Source organism: Larus michahellis, chromosome 6 (assembly GCF_964199755.1).
Source record: "Larus michahellis chromosome 6, bLarMic1.1, whole genome shotgun sequence".
Classification (NCBI taxonomy): Eukaryota; Metazoa; Chordata; class Aves; order Charadriiformes; family Laridae; genus Larus; species Larus michahellis.
The window spans coordinates 6736654-6759387 of record NC_133901.1 but is presented as its reverse complement, the minus strand read 5'-3'; the positions used below and the strand labels follow the sequence as shown (position 1 = coordinate 6759387).

General features: G+C 40.1%; 1 protein-coding gene across 1 annotated transcript in view; it reads right to left on the bottom strand.

Moving 5' to 3' along the window:
• Window positions 1-18132, bottom strand: part of BCHE (butyrylcholinesterase) — a 33587-nt gene extending 15455 nt beyond the window's left edge. The window contains exons 1-2 of the mRNA XM_074591911.1: window positions 17683-18132; window positions 13041-14562 (exon numbers count right to left, since the gene is read on the bottom strand). Of these exons, the coding sequence (XP_074448012.1) occupies window positions 13041-14557 (1517 nt within the window). The 5' untranslated portion in view covers window positions 14558-14562; window positions 17683-18132. The remainder of the gene's footprint in view (window positions 1-13040; window positions 14563-17682) is intronic.
• Between the last annotated feature and the right edge of the window lie 4602 nt (window positions 18133-22734).

Here is a 22734-nt window from a genome sequence, read left to right as displayed (position 1 = left end):
TAGGATCCAGCTGGCATACTTGTTAACTGACAGAAACTGGAGAAGGACCTTTGCAGCTTGGCTTTCTCACACCTTCACGGGCTAAATAAAGCTCAGGATATTCCTTCCAGATTCCAGCTTGGTGACAGCAGTTGTGTTTTTAAATGTCTTAAACTACAAATTATCGTGGTATGCACTATTACAACCAATATCAGTTTCAGGAAATGAAGCAACAAGCTGTTGCTTCTTTTTTTGTCTTATTGTGTGCCGCTCAAAGCGGCCTCAGGAAGCACTCATCAAGTTGAAATGATTCTTGCTTGTGCATGTCTTGGTACTTATTTGTGAATTCCTGCTATATATAAGGATTTGGTAAGGTAGGTCTTAAGATATTAGCTATAAATAATACAGTATTTGAGAAATTTAGATCCAGGATGTTCTGCCTTAGCTCTTTGGGCATGCTTGCAGTGCACTTAGGAGCTCAGTGCCTCAAATCCCTGGCTCCCGGATTGCAGTCTGCTCTGGTGTCAGGAGTAATAACGAGCCAGGTCAGCCGAGCCAGAGCTAATGAGCCCTTCAGACCCTGCCTGCGTATCTCTAACCTCCTGGGCCCACGCTGGCACTCTTGCACGTAGGTCTCTTCCATGGCGGAAATGTTCCAGCAAAGCTTGGTGCTATTTCAGGAACCCCTACCCCAAACTCCACTATCTTTATAGTATATGATGAGATATGATTATCATACAAGGTCTGGAACAGCAGTCCCACCGTTCTGTCTAAGAGTCAGTAGCATTAGAAACTGGAAACAAGTTAAAATGTCCTTTCCTGAGCAACTGGTCAAGTTAAACGTTACCAGACCTTTCTCTAAATTTAGCTCTAATCAATAATGAAGATCCACATTGATTTAAACTACAGCAACGATGTCCCAATATCCTCTGGGTCCCTCTGAGTGAGCACTATCAGTCCTGTCTCTCCTGTCCTCTCAGCAAGTCCTAAAGCCCTGAAACTCAGAGATCCCCCAGTCTCTCGGAACATCCCAAATCCATGCGTGTTCTGCACAGTTTTGAAGAGAGTCTAAAGGAGAGAGTGAGACCATACCGAATCTGACAGCTTTCTCATCACGGAGCAGCGTTTCTGGCCAAAGAAAAGAAAGCAAGCTCTGAAAATGGAAAGACGCTGTGACACTGGAGTGGTTGGCAAGAGGAAAGGGGGAAAAAAAAAAACAACAAAAAACCCACAAAAAAACCCAACCCAAACCCAGCAAATGACCTTCAAGCTAATGGTATGACTTCTAGAAGACAAAAGATGTGAAGTTAAATTGAGTTCAGGGAAATGGATAAAATTTTGACATTGTGGAGATAATTTCAAACCGCCAAAATATGGTTTATCCTGTCTTGTTTTAAGAAATACTTATCACTCACTCAGTGTGATACTCAAAGTCACACTAAGCCGAATGTGACAAGTGTCTAACATAACACACCTACAGCATATAGTTATAGTCATTTACACGTTTAGATTACGTATTGGGATAAAGCAGTAAAGAATTTTCAGACTTCTTGTATTCCTTCTGCTTAACGTGCCTTGCATCTGATGTGGTTTTTTGCATGGTGTTTAAAGACCAGTCCAGCAGTTTTTGAGGTGAATCAACTTGCTAGTTAGGGGCTGATCCAAATACAAAAAAATGGAACAGATCTATTGGCTTCAGAAGCTTTGGATCAGGTTCTAGCTGGAGAAATACCTGTATCCTTAAACTTCTCTCTTCCTAGACAGAATTCACAATGACGATTTTACACCTTCTCCGGGAGTCCAGGTTCTGGTGTGAATATACACAGTTCGTATTTATGTCACTTTTGAATAGACATGAGAAAGGTAACACTACGGCTTAATCTCTCTTTATTCTAAAGGAAATTTTTTGCCTTTTCTTTTTTTTTAATGTTCCTATAAAGTATTTTGTAAGATCCTTATGCCCTTTCATGTGGCATCCCTTTTAGCTTTCAAGGACCACTTTTCAAAGCTGTTATTTTTTTACACTCTTGACCGCAGCCAGAAATCAGACAAAACTGTACTTTTCAGTCTTACTTGTAGAGGTTGAAGAGGGTTATTTGTAAATGGAAGAAGGTGCTGAACCTTATCGAGACCTTGAAGAGGAAGTAACTTCCATAGGAGGTAAGTAAAAGAATAAATAGTCAGGAAGGCACGTGACACTTCCTCTTTTACTCATCCTCTGAAACTGGCTTATCTCCTCTACAACCTCACTTCTTCTCATAACCTGGAAAAACATAAACTTATGTGGCATCTTAACCAGAATTGCTCCTTGGGACAAGCCTAAGGAGTGTGTGTAAATGGAAAGAAAAATGGGTTTGTTGCCATGGAACTGTTAATATTGTGTTTTAAATTCCCAGTGGCTTTGGTAAAATTTGTCAGCCTGGTTGGTTGTGAGAAAGAGTAAATACTGTACTCATATGTATATGATCGCTGTTTCCATCTCTTGCTTTCTCTCCCATTAATAGAGCTCTTCCCAGACACTCAGAAATTGTTAGATAAATGGATTCAATGCTTTCCTTATCTCTGGAGACGAAATTTTCAACACAGACTGTGTAGTAGACAGTATACTAGGATATAGTATTTGAGATTTGTTTTCAATTGTAATTGCCCTAATCATGATTTCTTTTCAAGACGGATGCTCCACATAGCCCTGCACCACATAAAATCATCAAGATTCATTGTGTCCTGATGGACTTCATCATAGTAGCATTTTCTTGATGTTTTCCACTACTGCACTGTTTTATCTCTGTGAATGGTAGGAAGAGCATGAGTCACAAACTTCAAGTACTGTGCAATCTAGGCCAGATTGAGCAGTCCTATAAATGAAACCATCAGGTAGCTTTCAGTAGCATGTATATGTGTTATTGCTTCACCTGAAATAGAACCACCAATACTTCATGATAGGAAATGTAAATCAGAAGCTACAGTGCTCATAAACCCCCAGATAAGATATTTAAAAAATATAGGATTAAGTTATTTTCTTGTCTCTGTTATAAACTCATTGTAGGTTTGACGTGGACAAGTGGTGATCGTGTGTCTTTCTACGATAAACACATTCAAGTTATGTCCCAGCATTACAACATCCTGTGAATCTGGTTTGAACTACATTCTGGCACCAAGAGGGAGATCTCCAAATATAAACTTTCGGACTGAGAGTCATGAAAGGCATGCTCTCGAGAAGAAATAATATGTAAAGAAGGGAGAATATCTGAGCCTATTCAAAGTTCTCTTTCAAAACTGTGTAGATTTTTGTGGAAATTATAGTATGCAGACTACTTAATGGCTAGGAAAAAACAACTCTTTAAACCTCTAAGCATTTCCAGTTATCTAGAAAATTCACTTGGAGGCTACTCCTTGAGGACACCACGGTGAATAACATTCATGAGAGGCAGGTATTTAAAACTTCATTAGTTAAGACAAAAATCACAGTATTTGAACAGCAGCTCCAGTAGAAAAAGGATCTCTCTGGTGTAAATATGCGGCAACACTCTTTAGAGTTTGTATTGTATGAAATTAGGAAGTTGCCTTCTGTTCCCTCAAGGAAAGGTAGAGGAACACAGATGGTGGCCAGAGATGTCTGGGAAAGCAGAGGACGGCAGCTTTTAATTTTACATCTGCAACAGCGTGTAATTGTGTAACATTACTAACTGTAAGCATGAAATGCCTGATTTCCACTTATGCAGCTTCTAGATTTGTGGGGATAGAATCTCACCAATCCTGCGACTAAATTGCTAACTACATTTACCCACAACTGGCTTCTATTGCAGCTGATTGAAAAAAAATTAAACACCATATTGAGCTACCTTCAAAAATATGGTGTTAGGTAACCTCTGCTGCTCCTCATTTCCTCTTTTCACCCCTTTACCACTTTCCTGAAACAAGCCAATCTCTTGCGTTAGGGAGTAAATTAAAATGTGTACCAAAAGGTTTCCATTCTTCATGTGAAATTTCTCAGTAGGACTTCAGATTAGTGTTCCAGAACCACCTGGAAAAATGGGGTTTGCAGACCTTTTAAACTTCAATTTCTGTCTTTTGATGATGAAACAAAGACTAAGCTGCAGAAAAGCAGCATGGAAGAAGAGTGCCCTTAAAAAGCGAATTAACTGCGGGTGAACACTAATTAGAATTTCACAGTGACTTTTGCAACCATGTGTTTACGTGCCTGCAAAAGTTATGATATAAGGAAAGTAATCCCTAATCCCAGATTATCTCTGAAGTGTATTGGTGTTTATATGTTAACCTGCCTTACACATAATTAGTTCATGCGTGCATTTCCTTCATTTCACTGTTCACAAATACTTTCACACCCCCACCCCCAAAAAAAAAATGGTTAGCAAGTCTCTCGGACATCTTCTTATCTTTCCATCTCTTTTTGTTCTTTCTCTCTTCTTTATGTCTCTCCTTGTTCACCTAGGCTCTTGCATCATTAGTTAGCATTTCCCTCTCTTGTTTTCTCATCTTCCTTACTTATGTACTTTCCATCAAACGCTAAATTACAGAATCACAGAATGGTAGGGTTGGAAGGGATCATCCAGTACAACCCCCTGCCACAGCACGGTCACCCAGAGCAGGCTGCACAGGAACGCGTCCAGGTGGGTTTTGAATGTCTCCAGAGACGGAGACTCCACCACCTCTCTGGGCAGCCTGTGCCAGGGCTCTGCCACCCTCAAAGTACAGAAGTTCCTCCTCATGTTGAGATGGAACTTCCTATGCTCAAGTTTGTGCCCGTTACCTCTTGTCCTGTTGCCAGGCACCACTGAAAAGAGCCTGGCCCCATCCTCCTGACACCCACCCTTTCAGTATTTACAAGAGTTGATAAGATCCCCCCTCAGTCGTCTTTTTTCTAGACTGAAGAGACCCAAATCCCTCAGCCTTTCTTCATAAAAGAGGTGTTCCAGTCACCTAAACATCTTGGTAGCCCTTTGCCGCACCCTCTCCAGCAGTTCCCTGTCCCTCTTGAACCGGGGAGCCCAGAACCGGACACAGTACTCCAGGTGCGGCCTCACCAAGGCAGAGCAGAGGGGGAGGGTGACCTCCCTTGATCTGCTTGCCACACACAGTTATTCCAAATTATCTCCATCCAGGCTTCTTATTCCCAATGCCAAATTTGAGGTAACAATCATACCATGATTTTATTTCGACTTTGGAACGGTTGTATCTCTGCATTCCTCTCCTCTCCCCAAAATACATCCATGTAGGCTCTATGCCAGGTCCTGGGCACAGCAGGGAACCGTGTCCAGTCGGGGCTCTTCCACCTGTCTCTTTTGTGAGAACACGAAGAGCCACGTCCAAGACACTTCCCTCTATTCTTTTACAGGGTCAGCCAAAGGAAGCATAGCTCTACAAAGAAAACACCTCAAAGAGATCCACTTTATCATTTCTTGTGCCTGTGTGTGCATGTTTGTGTGTCTCTGTCTCCGACCACTGACCCGGGGAGTTCACCTGGCCCAGTCCCAGGGCTGCAGATTACCACTGGTCATTTTGACAGGCCTGTTAGAGCTTACCCTTTTCTACAAAGCACTGCCAGAGTTATATCCAAGGCAAACCTTTGCATTACACTTTCAGCTTTTAGTTTTATGTCTCATTCAATTGCTCCTACAATATTTGAACATTTCCTTAATAGGTGTTCTCATCTCCTTTTTGAAAATAACAGTTTGACTCATCTGTTGTAGTGGACAAAATCTGTATGGACGGAATTTGCTGCACATATGGAAAGTAACAAGACATCTTCTTGTAATTTTGCAACGTTTGTAATACTATTAAGACAACCTAAACAATTTGTATCCCAGACCTATTTTCTAAAGATGATGGAATCAAATACTCCTGGTTTCAATTCTGAAATTCAATGGCAGCTTGTCAGCTTGCAAGCCAGAAAGAGAGAGATGACTGCCAAATGTGAGTCTCTAGTTACTGATTTTTTCCATGATGCGCTATTTCCAAATAGATTGCTAAAAAGATGTTTCCATTACTGCTTCTGAATATAACAAGATGTATGGACCCCGGAAAGATGATAAGCCACTTTTAAGAACCCAAAATCCAAAAGCGAAGGTGAATAAATAGGAGTAAGTTTCCTAAATCTTGACCTTTTTTTTTTGTTCGTCACTATGATTTCCACGTGCTTTTTCATGACTCAGAGGTGACTCCAATGATAGGCAGCAAGTGTGACAATGCATGTGCCCTTTTGGGTCAAAATTAAAACTTCACTTTTCCCTAACAGGGGAAGGGAAGATGTTCTTTTCTGTATCCTTTTTGTATTTTTAGAAACCTCCCTCATGCCTTATTTGTACTCCTTCAGTTTTTACCTCACACCCAGAAATCTTCTGTTCTGGATTCTTGACCTGATCCAGTCAAATCACCAGTTAAGGTGACAAATGACTTATTCTAGGCAAATGTGAGATGCCAGAAGCAGCAGCCTTGGGGAAAGGCTCCCCTTGGCCCCGCTGAGCTACAGCTCCGGTGCATTTGAAGATGCTGTGAGGACCATCACCAGGTCTCAGCTGAGGAGATCGAACCCAAGCACCTGCCTCTGTCCCTGTGACGGTGGGCTAATCTCAGAAAGAAATACAGCCCACAGTAAATTTCTTACCCTGAAATGGCTGAGTGGTACGTAAAGCTTCCTAGTTTCTGAAGTATTAGAAAATTAAAAGTAGTTGGAGTTTTTATTTTCTTTTTTTTTCCCCCCAGTATATTCATTCCCTTCCATACATAGAGTATATAGGTCCCCAGTTCAATCTGCTGTCTGGACTCTATATGAGGCTGTTGTTTTTGTTCTCACTGTTCCGAAACTACTCTCTATAAACATGTTGTGATAAGTTGGTAAGGAAAGCACTGAAATTTATTATATGTCTACCAGTGGAGCATCAGGGAAAGGCAATAATAACCAGGCAAAGTGCTTCAGAGCTTTAGTGGGACAATCAAAGCCTCACAAATTCCCCTAAAACATAGGAGGAAATATTTCAAAGGCTTCACTTTATAGAAAAAAGCTGCAAAGATTTGTTTCAGCAGTTGTAAACCTGGCAGTGAGACAAGTTTTGCCAGTTTCCTTTTATCCAAAACATTTTTCACAAAGCCTTAAAAATATTATCTTTGTATGTTCCACTGCATTCTTATTTGAGTTTTCATCTCATCTGATTTGTCTGTCTCCTTGTCACTTCACGTCACTCATGTCTAAAAAATACAGTTACCAAATCTAATGAATAAAGTAACGCAAAAGGCATAACCTAGCAACCACTGATTTGGGATGCCATATATTTTTTCATGATAAATAAAACTTCCTCTTACTCGAGTTAGCAGAGCATTCTGTTGCTTATGACTGATAGTACCTGTTAGTGTCACTTGCTTACTTTCAAAAGCTTCTGAAGAACAACAAAAGTGCAGAAGAGAAAAGAATTTTAAAAGTGTTTAAAAAAAGAAATTTAAATTCTTTCACGATGGACATTCACTTAAATAAAGTGTGCTGGAAAGAATTCGGGAGAAAACCACTGAAAACTACCTTAATATTGTTAATATGAACTTTACCTATACACAAACAAAATCCTACTGAGCCTGATCCAGCTCAGGCCACATGTCCTTGCCTGTCTAATTTTGATGATGTCTGGAATTTTATCAAATGATTTTAAGGCTACCAGTTGATATTCAAGTGCTAATATTCTTAAATACAATAATTAGCTAAGGAGACCCTAGCTCAAGGTAAATAGAGGAATTTTAAATCAAAGTGTAAATCACGAAAATCGATTTTTTTGAATCTGTTCTTTCCCATAACCCAAATATTTTATTGCACTTGATTTATTCAGACAGCATCAGTAATAACCCTCTTTCCTCCCTCGCTGACAGAACAGATTTTTAAGGGTATGACGACAATGTTGTTCTTTCAAGGTTCAAATACTTGCAAAAAGAAAAAAAAGTATTTTATGAAATTCTGCTGATAGCACTAGGAACAGCTGGGATACTTGGTCAGCCTAACTTGGTACCAAAAGTTCAGTCATTAAGAATTGTAGTGATAATGAAAAAGCAGAAGTGTTCAAGTGATGGAAAAAGGATTACCATACCTGGAAACTTTTGTCTTCCAATCCTAGGCATTTATTGGCTGTTTAGTAATAGTTACCTTTCCCTTCACTTTAACGGGCATCAGTATCCACCTCAAGACTGACTTCACACTGTTCAGTCAGGACATTCCTACCTCTGCTCTTTCTCCCTCAGGACACCAGGTCCAATTTTAAAGTGAAAAGGCCATTGGAAGATACAAATGTTCGGCTGCCAGTAGACTTCAGACGCCGGCATGCCAAGGAGACCAGGAATGCCCAGGGCTGGAGGACAGAGGCACTTCAGCCACACTGGGAAGGGCAGGAACTGGCTGCACGTCTCCCAGAAGTAAAGAGTGATTGTTGGAGTGATGCTCTTCTAAACACTGTGAATCAGAGCATGGCATTCTTGTCCCCGTGTAGCACATCCTTGCAAGAGTCTAATGCGTAATCGGTACCCCTGATTGCTTAGATCTGCTCTTGAAATAAATCGTAAGCATATTTCTGAGAGGAAGAGATGCTGCAAGCATTTAACTGGAGGGTAAGTTAATCACGCTGCCAGCCTGCTTAGCCACAGCTCCACGGTGGGTGCTTGCCTGTGTCCTGTGGTCTACCTTAGAGCATCAGGGTTGGCATTAGCTAGAAACAATCCAAAGGGCTGATCCTAAACATCACTACCGGGAATCTTATGGGACTCCCAGTCTGTCCTTTCTTCATGCCACTCCACGTTAACTGCCTGAACAGCCAGAGCCCTTGAGGTAATTTGCTTTTCTTTCATTCTCAGACAGTGATGAGCAGCCTGTCCCTACCTGCATGGAGAGAGGTAGTTACAGTACCCATAGTTCCCATGGGTTCCCAAGCCACCGAGTCCTGTTCTGGATAATGAATCTGCAGGGAATCTCATGACTGAGAAGCAGTGGCTTGTTGTCATAGAAAAATATTTCAGCAGGGTTTTCACAAATGTTACAAACCATGTAAATATATGTCAGATTCCTAAAACTGACACTATTCCCTTGGGTACTGAAGAGAGATATTGGTGTATAACGCCAGCATCTAACTTCTAGCCTCACATATAAAATGACTGTTCCCTTCTCCTGCTGAACCATCTACATTACCCGTTCCTCATTCATATTCAAAAGTAGAAAACCTTATCCCTGTTAATTTTCCAGCAGAAATGGTCAGTTATCACTGATATTTATTTTTAGCAAGGATGAGAAATAAGAAGTGGCTAGAGACTTGCAAAATTGCACCAGCTATTGATGGTGGTTGAGTGGGAAACCCTTGGGCTGGCTGGCGGTCTCCTTTTGTTTACTGAGAAATGATCAAATCAAGAATTTCCCATACACTCACGGGATCCTTTGAAGGAGCTACTTCTCTTCTTCCCCCTAGCATCTGTCCTTTTGTTCTTACATGACATTAGGCATGTCTAAGAAATAGAAAATGCTCCTACAGAACATACCTTTGACTCTTCATTTCAACGTTTATTAATTCCCAGTGCTCATGTGAGAGTGACAAACAGAGATCATTAGGGTCAAAGTACGGGCTTGAAGACCCCCCATGAGAAACCGCTCCACAGGCGGTGAGCTGAGCTCCCTCTTGGTTCCTCCCAGCCAGAAAGTACCAGTAGAAAACCGATTTCTTTCAGCTTTTGTTGACTGTACCCTATCTCCTTTCCTCTGCAGGCTGCTCTTCTCTCCTTTGTGCTTTTATATGTCTGCACATTAGAATATTAGGTCAAATGCCCTCACTGAAAATTGTGCTGCACAATATTTCTGATTTTCATCTTTTTTGCCTGATCTTCTCCTCATCTACTGGAGACATCAGTGGTAAAGTAATTTCCCCCTCAGATGTTTACCCTTTGATCATGCCAGAGTTTACTATAAACACTGTGTCAAACGGGGCTTCCCCTGTTCTTTATAAATGTTTACTGTGCGCTCAAGGGTGCCAGGAAAATAAGGACCGCCTATTACTTTTGGAATTATTAACGATTTTTATTATTTCCCCACTCGTCGTACGCTATGAATAATGTGTTACAGAGCCTCAGGGGTCTGTGTTCTCGATGATGAGGAAAGTGTCACATATAGGGTTAACGCTGACCCGGTCTTTTACTGTTACACAAATTGCATGACTGTATTGTTTACCCTAATAGTGATGTTTTTGATACTTGTGGTGGAAGAAGAGGGAGGGGTTATTTGCTATTTGCTGTGGAAACCACTTGAAATTCAATCTGTAGGCTAATCTAATTATAGTGCAAATGATAATCAGATAGATGACAGGACTGTCTTCTATAAACTTAAACCTGAATGTACCCTATGTTGTCTAATTTTAGCTAGCTACAGTGACAGGGACAGTGTACTCTATTTTGCACAGCAGGTTATTGACATTTTTATACATAAATATATATATAACTTTATATACATACATACATAAAATTTAAAAAAATATATATAATCCAGTGGAAACCAATAGTTCACAGAAATGTAAATACTGTTCTGCAAAATCTAATAGAGACCTGAATTTCTCTTTTCCTACTAAGAAACAGTTCTGTTTAATGGAAAGATCCGCTATCTCTGATATAAGAATCTGATTGCAAGCTCCTGTAGGGCAGGTTGTAAAGCTGCAGTATATAATAAGGAGCCTTCAGTCACTTTGCTCTCCACTAAGGGCCTAATGACACCGGCTTCAAAGCAATGTTGTCATGGCATGTCTTCATGATGCAGGAATTGTTACCAAGCTTTACCTGACCTCATTGTACAGACTTCATCTTGGGAATCTATCAGATGCATTTTTGGCATTGATAAATCAAGCGCACAGCTCAATTCCAGAAAATACACCCCTGCTGAATGCTTTTCTCTGAGCTACGGTCTTTCACACCAAATTCATATGGAGTGGTGTCATCAGGCTCCGAGTAAAGAGGAAGAGCTCATAGATTAAATTTTAGATTAAATTTTACAAGAATAAAACCTGTATTAAAACATTATGCATTGATGAGTATAGCTATCTGTATAGTCATTTTCTGAGTTTTAATATGCTCATCACTTATGGTAAAAAGAGTATTACAGGCTCCAACATATAAAGGGGATAGAACTTGTTAATGTAATTTATATTCCTACATATCAAGGCAATCAATCATGCCTATTGACAAGCCAATCTGTCAAAAAAAAAAGGATGCGCATTAAAATAAGCTGTTAGTTGACCTTGGAGTGTAATGTGAAGGGACTACGCAGGGCTCGGGCAGCAGGCTGGTGCCGGACACTGAGATCGGAGCCACTGCAGAAGGTGGGGACCGCAGGATCGGGGCGGATGGTGGAGCCACTGGGCACAGCAGCTCCTAGCATAACACCACCGTCAAAGCAAATAGTACTTTCCTTGGATGAGTAAACAGGGGAATATCAGGTTGAACCAGAGGGGATGGCTGACAGCTGTAATTAGGACTCTTTGGGGACAACTGTGTTTAATTCCAACACGGAAAGTTCCAACAAGGTGTGGATGAATCACAGTGTTAGAGAAGATGCATAGTTATTATTTAAGGACCTGAAAAAATGCATTACAGGGAAAGCCTCAAGAGAATAACCTGTTTTATTTAACCAAAAAAGAAAAAAAAAGGATTAAGGGTTATTTGAATAGAGGCTCGAAATATGTCTATATGGAACACGAATCACAATATAAAGCTTAGAAATTGTTAAACAAAAATAGTACCTGGAAAATGTAGAATAGGGAAATTCAGACCAAACACAAAACTTCCTTTTATAACTGCAACCCTTTTAAGTGGAATTAAGTTTTAGAACAACCTACCAACTTTTGTTCTCCATTTTTAATCACTGGAAATGTTTAAGTCCTACCTGTGTTGTGTGTTGTGTACAAGGTCATATGGATTACATGAGCACAGTGGTCTCCTCTAATTTCTAATTAAGAAAAACAATTGTAACTTTTTCCAAAGTTGACTTCACTCTTTACAAATCCACATAACCTTCACAAACCAAAAGAAAATTCCAACATGGAAGTAAAATTAATGCAGGATTTTAAAATTTAAGTTAATTAAACATTTTTAAAGTGTGAATTAAGTGTTTGATTGTATGTTTTCATAGGTACAGATTTTTATACGTATAATTCTTCTCATGAGAGAGCACAAACCAAGCTTCTGAGAAGACAGGATACCTCCCCATCCCATCGGGCTTGCAGCCTTGAGACTAATCATACATGACTGTGGTAGCGGCTGTTTTTCTTACCGCACTGAAATGGTTTCATTTCAAACTGAATATTGCATTGAGAGCCCCACAACCCTGCCATGCAGAAACGAGGGCTGTCTCACCTCTCTTGGACTCCAGCTAAACAGACTGAATGAGGGGTAGTATTTAAGCCATTTCAAACATCTAAATGAAATATGCTTATTTGCTTCTTATACAGGCTAGGACATATTTCACTTAAAGACGAGTCTAATGGAAATAGCAAGTGATTTGTCATCGGCTTCAGTGAAACCCAGGATTATACTTACAGTACACATGGGAAGATAGGCTTTCTGAAAAGAACATCCTGCAATTCCAATCACTTCATCATGTGAATGTAATATACCTCCATATTATACACCTGCATGTTCTGAGCAAATTACATCTTAAAGGAAATTGGGCTTTTTGCTCCTCTTTCGACTGTTGGAAGTCTTTCCCAGAATTTGAAATACTTGTTTCTAAAACTTGAAACCTTTACCTTCCTTTGCAACAACTGCTGCCATAGTAAAAAAAAAAAAAGTTTTGCATTTGCTTTTATGGGTGGATACACATTGTTTTCTTAAGCTCACCCAATAAATGAGCTATGCATCAACGTTTATTTTACTAAGACGGTGTTTTTATCAGAACTAAAATAGGAATTCTGGGTAACTGAACAAATCAATTCTTCCTCATCGTTCTCAACAGGCTTCGAATCACCACCAAAACATTTAAGCTTTGTCTGCCTATGAAACAACAAGCATCTGACCAATCAAACAAACTTCCACGGTAAACTTACCCAGTTTTCGCAAAACTCGCCCAGTATCTCAACATGGACCGGCTTAAGATTTCTTCAGCTTTGGTGTAATTCACTCTTCTTTCTAGGGGCAATCCGAACACAAACTCAATCTCATAACCATGCATTACTCCCATCCACTCGGGCCAAGGGAGCTTTGAGGATCGATGTTCAAAGAAATAAAAGAATGCGTTGTGTCCTAGTTGTGCAAATTTTTTGGTGAATTCCATTGCAGGACATATTATATTGTAGTCACCAATAACATCATCCATGGCATCACGGTAATATTCTGGCTTTTGCTCATTTTCCCAATCTGTGTATTGAAAAATGATCGCTTCTATTGCAAGTTGGCTTGCTTCTGGGAAGGACAGAGTTAAAGCTGTTTCAAATTCTGTTTTATTGATCAAGCCATCCCCATCCTTGCTGAAGCCAGGGACTCCATATGCTAGAAATGCTGATCCTTCATCTTTATTAACACCAACTAAGATCTGTGTTTGTTTGAAAAGGCCATTCTGAATCAACGTTTCTGGCATGTCTGAGAGAAAATCACCATCCACAGTCGGACAAAAATATACTCGTAAAAGAGGGTCATATGTTCCAACAAAAATTTCATTCTCCAGTATGTCCTGTGGGTCCTTGTCTTGGAGGCAGAGAATTAGCTCTGTCTCGTTGCCGGTGGGACACTGGAGTTGTTTAGCTAAAGCCACTGTTCTGTTTCTGGCTTCAGATGCTGATACTGCAGCCCAAGGGGCATTTGCAGATCCACTTTGCAAGATGGCTCTTGTGAATAAAGGATGGCTTTTAGGAGAAAGGATATGGTAGCTGACAGAAGCCGAGCCAGCGCTCTCTCCAAATATAGTCACACTTTTTGGATTGCCTCCAAATGCTGCTATGTTCTCCTGGACCCACTGAAGTGCCAATCTTTGATCAAATAAACCTGCATTTCCAGGAGCTTCCTGGTTTCCTGGCAAAGCCAAAAATCCTAAGGCACCAGTCCTGTAGTTCATGGAAACTACAATGACTCTTTCTACCCTGGCCAGAAACTTGCCATCATAGACTGGTAGGGAAGTCGACCCAGTCTCAAAGCCACCACCATATATCCACACCATGACAGTTGCATTCTTGGGTTTGGGAGAAGGAACCCATACGTTAAGGTATAAGCAGTCTTCACTTAGATTAGTTTTTGGATTCCACATCTCTGATCCAGGAAATCCTGGGTAAGTTGTATCTATAAGCTGGTAACAAGAGTTTGCATGTTTTGTGGCATCCCAAACCTCTGACCACTTCTCACGAGGTTCTGGTTTTTGAAATCTCAGTCTACCAACGGGTGGCTGTCCAAAAGGTATTCCAAGGAAGGCCGTCACAGTTCCCCCCAGTACCTGCAGATTTGTCCCTCTGACTCTGCCTTTCTTGGTTGTAATGATGTTATCTTCAGGCACTACCTTCCTGATGAACATATACAGGAGAAGCAACCACATAAGAAATCTGGTATAGAGACTTGTACCGTTTGCCCAAATCATGATGCCTGAAACACAGGAAAAAAGAAATTCAGAATTAGTATTCCAACGTATTAGTACCAGAGCCAAAACGGTTTATTCAAAAAGGGTGTAGGTCACCCCAAGGGCACTGAAAATAAGACGGTGCTGCTGCACAAAGCTCAGCAGTCTTTAACTATAAGTTCCTGTTAGTTGTGTCGCACAGACTGTGTTTAGTATTTAGTATTTTTTTGTCAAAAAGACTCCGTTGCTAAAAAGCATAGAACTGAAGAAGCCAGACCAGAGAAGGTAAAGTCATATAAGCAGACTCTGACCACTTCAGTTAGCAGAAGCCTTAACCACTTGTATTTCCACTGGACATTTTATGTGATGTGATGGAAAATGCCGTGCCCGACTATCCATAATTCTGTTAGAGGTTACTTCAGCAATTCGTATTCTCAAATCAATAAAAAGCGATAACAGACATCGCTAGGCATGGATTTTTCCACACATAAACATGCACCCTATGAACACCAAGAAGGAGCTTGAAGCCAAGTTTTAATCCAAGGATTTCCAGATCCGCTTAAGTTTTGAACTATATGCTTGTGTCACAGTAGTCGCCTGGGCTGAAGCAAACCATTGAGATGGCATTGCTATAAACTCAAAGCTCTGTGTGATAAGATCTGAAGGTGTTTTAACAAATGGAGTACATGAAGTGCCTTGGAACCTACTGTCAGTCAGTCAGCTCCCACAGGCGACTGCATACTGAGGTACGCCAGGGAATAAAACTTTTCTTTGAAGATCATTTTTTCTCTAAAGCAACTTAACCAAGTTTACAACCACGACAAGTAGTCATACTTCTACTACTTAGAATAAGCATTAAAATGCTAAAAAGCCAAAATTTCTTAATATATGTAGGTGGTGCCTAATAATTTAAGTATGGCCTGGTCTTTGCTTCCTGAGAACTTTTCAAAGTCATCATTAATATTATCTTAAAGCTAAAGGTATAGATGCTGATTATGTACCACATTTAAGCATACTAGTAGTCCTATTTACCCTAACCTTTTCAAATGCTATAAAAACCTCAGTATCTTCCCCTTGAAAGTGAAAAGTCAGAAAAAGACTATTTTGCATAACCCCATTTCTACGGCTAACATATTTGAAAATGCTCGACAAAGCTTCCTTCTATTTTTCCCTTGTTGCCCTGTCGTACATAGTGTACTCTGTCCTGCCACTTCAAACAGGCCATTCTTTGTTAATGATGAGAAGCACTTGTGTCCTTAAAAGGAATGAGGCTAATTTCTATGGAAAGTACAGCTGCGGCCTAATCTGAGCTCCTCCTGCTTGTTTGCGTATTCTTGGGAATGAACTAAGAAAATGCAGGGGGAGAAAAAAGATGATTTTGCACAAAAAGGTTCCTAACTTTGAGGTAGCATCAAAGGAGCTGGGAAGAGTCTTTAGCGACAACATTTTTAGCCTTCATCTAAACAGACAGAAAATAGATAAATTTTCAAAAACGTAAACATTTACGCTCTTGTCTTTTTATTAAAAGAAAAAAGATAAGGGGATGAATGGGGGCCATAGACTTCAGACCTGGTCTAACACTCCGCCTAGCCTTCAGCTTGACTTGTAGAAACCTGCGGGCAGTCCCATGTATGCTAAACTTCAGAGATGTGAGTACTCAATCTGGACGACACACGCGGTCCACCAGACCTGAAGAGTTTGGGTAAGCAGAGACTCGCTCCAGCAGCCCGCAGTACCCATGCAGGAGGCTCACAATATTTACTGGCATTTTGTTCACCTTTCTATGTGCCAGTAATTTATTTTTTTTCCCCATTCATTCCTGTAATAAAATCTTTTAAGAGCTGGGTGAGAAAAGAGATTAGCTTGGGGCTAAACTCTTCCACCCTATCTCACAGTCAGCCAAGGCAACTGGGGTGGCTGTGAGAAATGTTAGCAGTAAGGATCTAGTTGGGTATGTATGTACCCAATGCACAGTGTTGTGAGATGGGGGAAGTAATTTCTAGAAGTCTGTTGTTTCACTGACATTCTCTTTTTTTCACATAATGACTTCTGACATGCCACCCAGGACCGAACCACAACAACAAGCTGGAAATGACAAGAGATTTCAAGCATCGTCATTATGAAGAAGAGAAAATGACATTAAGAAAAGCAAGAGATGTTAAAGTTCCTAAAGCTTTAAATATCTAAATCGTAATTAAAATTAATTCCCCTCTGCACTTTTCTGTTAATTAAAAAGGAATGGGATGGGAGGAAAATACCGTGGCATTGCAAAACACAGAGGCATAACTTTTGACCCTAAGAAGTTTTAGACAAGAATTTTAGGAAGAAAAAAACCTGACATAAAATTCAATTCTGTACCTATTTAATTAGCTCTGCAAAAGAACAGGCGGCATTTTAAAGAAAAAGTTTGAAATGGGTCAAGCTTGAAAACAGCAGAAGTTTTGCACTACTGAAGGAGAGGGCTTGTCTAGTCTCAAGTTACTCTGCCAATATTAACAAACGTAGCAAGTGACAGAGGATTATTATTACACCTTGAATGTATGGCAAATATTACATTTAATAAGGTTTTTAATGCTGCATTAAAACAAACTCAACAAGGTAGAGCACACTGAGCAAAACAAACATCGCTTGATTATTACGGTGAGAGTAAAAGGGTCAGAAGATTGCTTTAGCTCATCAACCTTAACAGAGCAGAGATATATCATATAATGTATTTACATACTTTAAAAAGCTGCTTCTGTAGTAGCTTCCTCCAGCACAAGTTAAACAGACTATACTTCTGTATTCTTATTCAGCAAGGGAGCACAACTTATTTCAATGACTGTTTCCTCTCCTTGCAAATCTTCACTCAGCCAAACAATCTATACACAAGACTATATAATCACTATTTAAATAGAAAAGATGGTTGAATTAATAAGCGATTTCTAGCTCAGCTTAATTTGCTTAGCCCAGGATCCCTTGAATAATACCAAGGTCTGATACACACGCCTGCTTACTCGTTCCATTTGCAGAGCAGAGTGAGTTTTCCCAAGAGAGCAACAAATGGGCAGAGCGTAACGTTTTAAAAGATCACAATCCCCGTGCAAATCAAGCTGAACTGTAAATTATCCTGGCAGACAGAGACGTGTAAATAGAGAATCACTTACCCCACTTCTATTACAAGAACTACAAAGTTTTAAAGAGTCAGGATCTTTGAATACTTCAGGGAAAATGCAGTATGCAGCTGCTGCTTTAAGCCCGTAAATTGGACAGTACTGACATTATAATCAACTGTTTCTGACACAAAGCTCGCGAGAGTTGGCAGCAGCAACTTGATCTGCAGGCAGCCGTTCCTTACTCTGACATCTGCTCAAAGGCTCATGGTATTGTTGTAGAAATGCTACTGAGAGAAACCCCTTTCTGGAGAAAATCAGGCGTGAGCTTCCAGAGGAAAGGGGAGACGCAGTGATTTGTTCTTAGCACGGGGCAACGATTTTATAATCTAGAAAGATAAACAGCATTATAAATATAATAAAATCCTGCCTCTCTTTCCTTCCTCTTGCTTAGAGCACCGATCGCACCTGTACTTTTTTGCTCTTGTACAGCTCAAGATTAGTGCCATTTTAAAGCACCTCAAACTTTTCTTTTCACTGTAAGATAAGTAGTTATTTTTGGTTTTAAGCAACTGTGGCAGATAAAAAAGGAGTGTCCTCTGCACAGACATGTCAACAACTGGCAAGCATCAGTTGTATCACTTGACTCATGGCCATCTGTAGGCTACGGCAGAAATCTGCGTTGTCCTCTTCTGATGTTCGGGTTAAAAATGGTACCCATGTGGTGTCACACGCTGTTTTCTCTCTCTTCTTAGGCTTCAAATAGGATATCACCCATGCTGCTTAGTACATCTGACACCCTCCTTTTGCCTGAACCTCTTAATCATTGTTTCCACCAGAATTCAGCACTGCAGGCACAAAGCCAGCCTCAGGCACAGGTCAGAGTTGTCAGGGTTGCAGCACAGCTGGGAACACGTCCCACAGCACAGGGGGAAATTTAAATTGCACATATTTTGGGGTACAAATGAAAGCAGAATAGAGGAGGGCTGGGGAAGATAAATAAATGACATACATCCCCCTTACAAATTGTCTGGTCAAACCCACATCCCCGAGCCACCACATGAAACCAGAAGGCCAAGCAGAAGGTGGTGGGGCTGCTGGACCCCAGCAGCATCTGCTCTACGGCTCTGCTCTGAAAAAAGAAACTTTTCCACAATTTTAGGTTTTCTCCTACCAGGAGCCTTTGCTTCCCCCGTTTGAGCTGAAGGCAATTACTTTCCCTCTGTTTAATAATCAAACTACAGCCCTGTTTCAATTACACAAAAGCAATATTTGGCAATGCATAGAACAGGCATAAAGAAGAAATAAAAAGTTAAGCATGAAGTTTATAGACCTTAACATGGAGACTACAAATGATTTTTACAAGCTAGCATGTGAAATAGTGTTTCAATAGAGAAAAGCTCAAGAAAGCATAGTCATTTAATTTCTCCCAGTAATTTTACAGTCTAGCTTTAGGATCAGACGTTCGATAGGTACATGGCAGGGACATGCCCATTGGGGAGAATATGTCTCAGTCTAAACATAAAGCAGGTTATAAAGCCCTAAGCTTTCAGCATGTAAGTGTCCAACACAGTTGCTAGTTCAGAATTCAGAACTCTTAGCTGAGATTGTTTACACTACCTACAGTAATGTAAACTGAGATATTTAATAACAAAATAGGATTGATTTGGAATCAACTGCAGTGGCAACTCTTGCTGATCAAAACTTTTCAAGTGCAGTTTCCTGAGAAAAATTTAGGCAGTTTTCAGGGTTCTCTGACGTTCGCTGATTTTCTCTAATGCCGCTTCAAGCCATTTAGAAACGTGGCCAGGTGACACACGTTTGCTTCATTTCCGTGACATCAGAGGAATGAATCATAAGCCCCAAATCTTGTTAGAGGCCACTTCTAAATAAGGTATTTCCGATGCTTATGACAAACCATTGTATTCTCAACCCTCCCCACTGCCTTGAGCAGCAGAGAAGCAGCAGGAGACTCAAACGCAAAAAATGCTGTTTCTGGGTTCAGCTATTTTCCGTCATAGGCCATGTGGTGCTACACCTGCTGTCACCACCGCTCCCTTCCCCTCTCCTCGCCCCTCTCTGCCCCTCTTTACAGTGCCCAAGGCACCTGAAACCGGCTCCTGCTCCGAGGCAGGCACGGTTACTGAATGCAAAACGTGGAGCGCTTCTATGGACTCTGACAAGGTGACCCTGGGACAAGTGAATCAACTGTCGCAGGCTGTTTCTCTGGCGGTAGGAAACCCTGCGTTCAGCCTTGGGGTTACCTGTATGTCTTCAGGGAAAGGGGCTATTAGGACAGACTGTTTAGACTGTTGTACTTCCCGACTATTATACTTTAGCCTAATGTTAGACTATTACGCTGTACTTTTTAAGAAAACTAAGCCCTCTGCTAGAATTTTTTCCTTTAATTAAAAAATTAACATATAAATTAAAGTTTCACAGCTGTGTGCTGTGAGAGGAAACACTTATTTTAGTTATTACTTAGCTTACTAAAAATACCTGCGCGAAAATTAGAGATTAAATACATTTAATGCCTTTAGTAACTCTGTGTAGAGTGGTCATTTTCTCAGTTTTGCTTTGGGAGCTCAAAAGGAAAGAAGAGGGACAAACCAGCAGATAGAACACTGTATATATACGTGTGTGTGTATATATATAAAAGCTCTTATAAATACATACATACGTATATATATATGTGTACATATACCGATGCTTTTAAATATCTCTATCCATCTCTCTACCTATCTATAATGGGTTTCTGGGGTTCTGTAAATTTTTATTTAAGGCAAGGTTCTTAAAAATCACTACCAAAGATAAAAATGTCTTTTCATTATTTAATATGTACATATGAAATAGATGTCACACTGACATAGGAATTTTGATATGAGAGATGTCCAGGTCTCTTAAGAAATGAAAGCAAAAGCCAGCTCTAGGAAAGATTGACATTTAGTAGGCTAAGAAGCTTAGAGAATTTAAACAATATGTATTACAGAAATAGCAAAAAATTTTATTATGATTTAGTTCATTGTTAAACTGCCCTTCAGGATATTACTTAAGCATATGCAGATGTTTGCACTTACAAATATCCTAAATTATGCACATTCTGGGTTATCTTCAGGACTTACCTAATAGAGCTGAGAAATCTATGAGAGATAAAACTGTTTGGAAGAAGATGTGTCCCAGACATTTCTAGTGGAAAACACATGCCCCTCTCTCAAGGTGTCCTCTGAGCTCTCAAGGTCTACTTGCACGTGTAAAGTTCCATTCGCCAGATTTGATCCCGCCCTTCCAAGCCACCTACAGCCTCAGAAAGAGCACCTGGGCTCCTGTAAGGAGAACTGGGCTGAAAAGCTTTGCAAATGTGGCTTCAAAGGAAAGGATATCACATATGAAGTATGTGCGTGCTAATAGCGTGTAAAAGTAGGAAACATTCTTATTTTTTTAATGGCTGAGAGGAAAATCAAAAGGCAAATTATAGCTAAACTATATGAAATGTCATTTGTATGAAAATGTGTGGGGGGTTTTGTTTAAACTCCAGCCTTGGTAAGCTCCCTCAGGGGGGCTCAGCCATCTCTGATCCCTGGCTGAGTTTTCATGCTGAGCATCTGTGTGACCTTGGCTCGAACCTCTGAGAAAACCGCTATGTTGTGAGAAATAGCTGTGAGGAAAACAAGTAAACTCAAGCTGTACAAGATAGGAAAGGTGAAATTGCAGACAGGGGTAAGATTGCCGAGATGGGGACAGTTAGCAGCTCAAGGACTCAGAGGGAAAAACACCACAGCTGCCAGCTGTGAAATCTTCAGGTAAAAACCACAGAAGATGGGAGCTCAGCGGGAGCAAGGAACTACTGATGCTCAGCTTTGGGGCTTGCATTCATTTTATTCTACTGTGCATATTAGGAAATAAATCATTGCCTTCACTATTAAGTTGAGTATACCCTGCTTGCAGAGCACCTTTCCATGCCCGTGACCCTTTCTGTATTTCTTTTGCAAATCTCATCCTTGGCACTGCACACAACACCTGTGTGTACCCATGAATGTAAAACAGGGACACCCTAAATAAACTTGGGGAGAGCTTAAGTGTCGCTACAGGTGACTGTAGCTGGTGGTTGGACCTGTCTGAAATTCTGTCGTTATTCTAGTTATTCAAAGAAGCCTCACTCCAGAGGAGCTGCCAGGACTACCAGAAGTTCCCAACAATAGATCTGAAGGGTAATTTAATAATATTAGCAAAGGTGTCTTAGATACACACCATGAAAATGGTTACCAATTTATTAAGTATACAGAAGACACTAACACTCATATAAGCCATTAAACATAATTATATTTTCCTCTTATTGGTTCAATTATGATCCTCTGTACCTTTTTCCTTATTACTCTAATTATAGGTTGGTATAATTTCCTCTTTATTAGCACAATTATGGTCTGCACTTTTATAAAATTCTTGGAGAAATCAGAGCCGATGAGAAAACATAGACAGTTAAAATATAAAGGTATTATGATTATTATTATTTCTTTTGAATGTTCCCTTACTCTTAATTCCTTATGGCACTCTTACATAACTCAGCATTTTGTCTCATATATGGATCAGATTCAATAAAGAAAATAAAAAATGATTAATGTATACACAATGTGTCTTGCATGACATTATTATAGCCTGGTGTTTAGCTTATAAGAAAAAATGGCAAAATTGGAGTGCCAGCAGAGCTGAAATCTTGTGTGACCATGATAAAGCTAATTAAATTATAAGTTAGATTTCACAGATCTCCAGAGAAGATTAATTAATTGACAATATGACTGTTTTCCCTTCCTGTTTCCTTTTTCTTTTCAATGGATAGCAAAGTTCTAATTGTTTAAAATTATGTAAATAATTAAATAAATAATTATTTAAATAATTTGAATCGAATAACAAGCTTCGTTGCTGGTAATCACCTATGGACAGCAGTGTGAGGTTCACAACGATAATATGTTTTCTCATACCCAAACTCTGCGAATAACTAAGTTGTTTGATGGATAAATGAGCTCATTTGAATCTGTTGAGTAGAATTTGTATCTGGAAGGTGGGAACTCTTCCCAATTCCCAGTTCCCAATTCCCCCTCCTTATTTTAG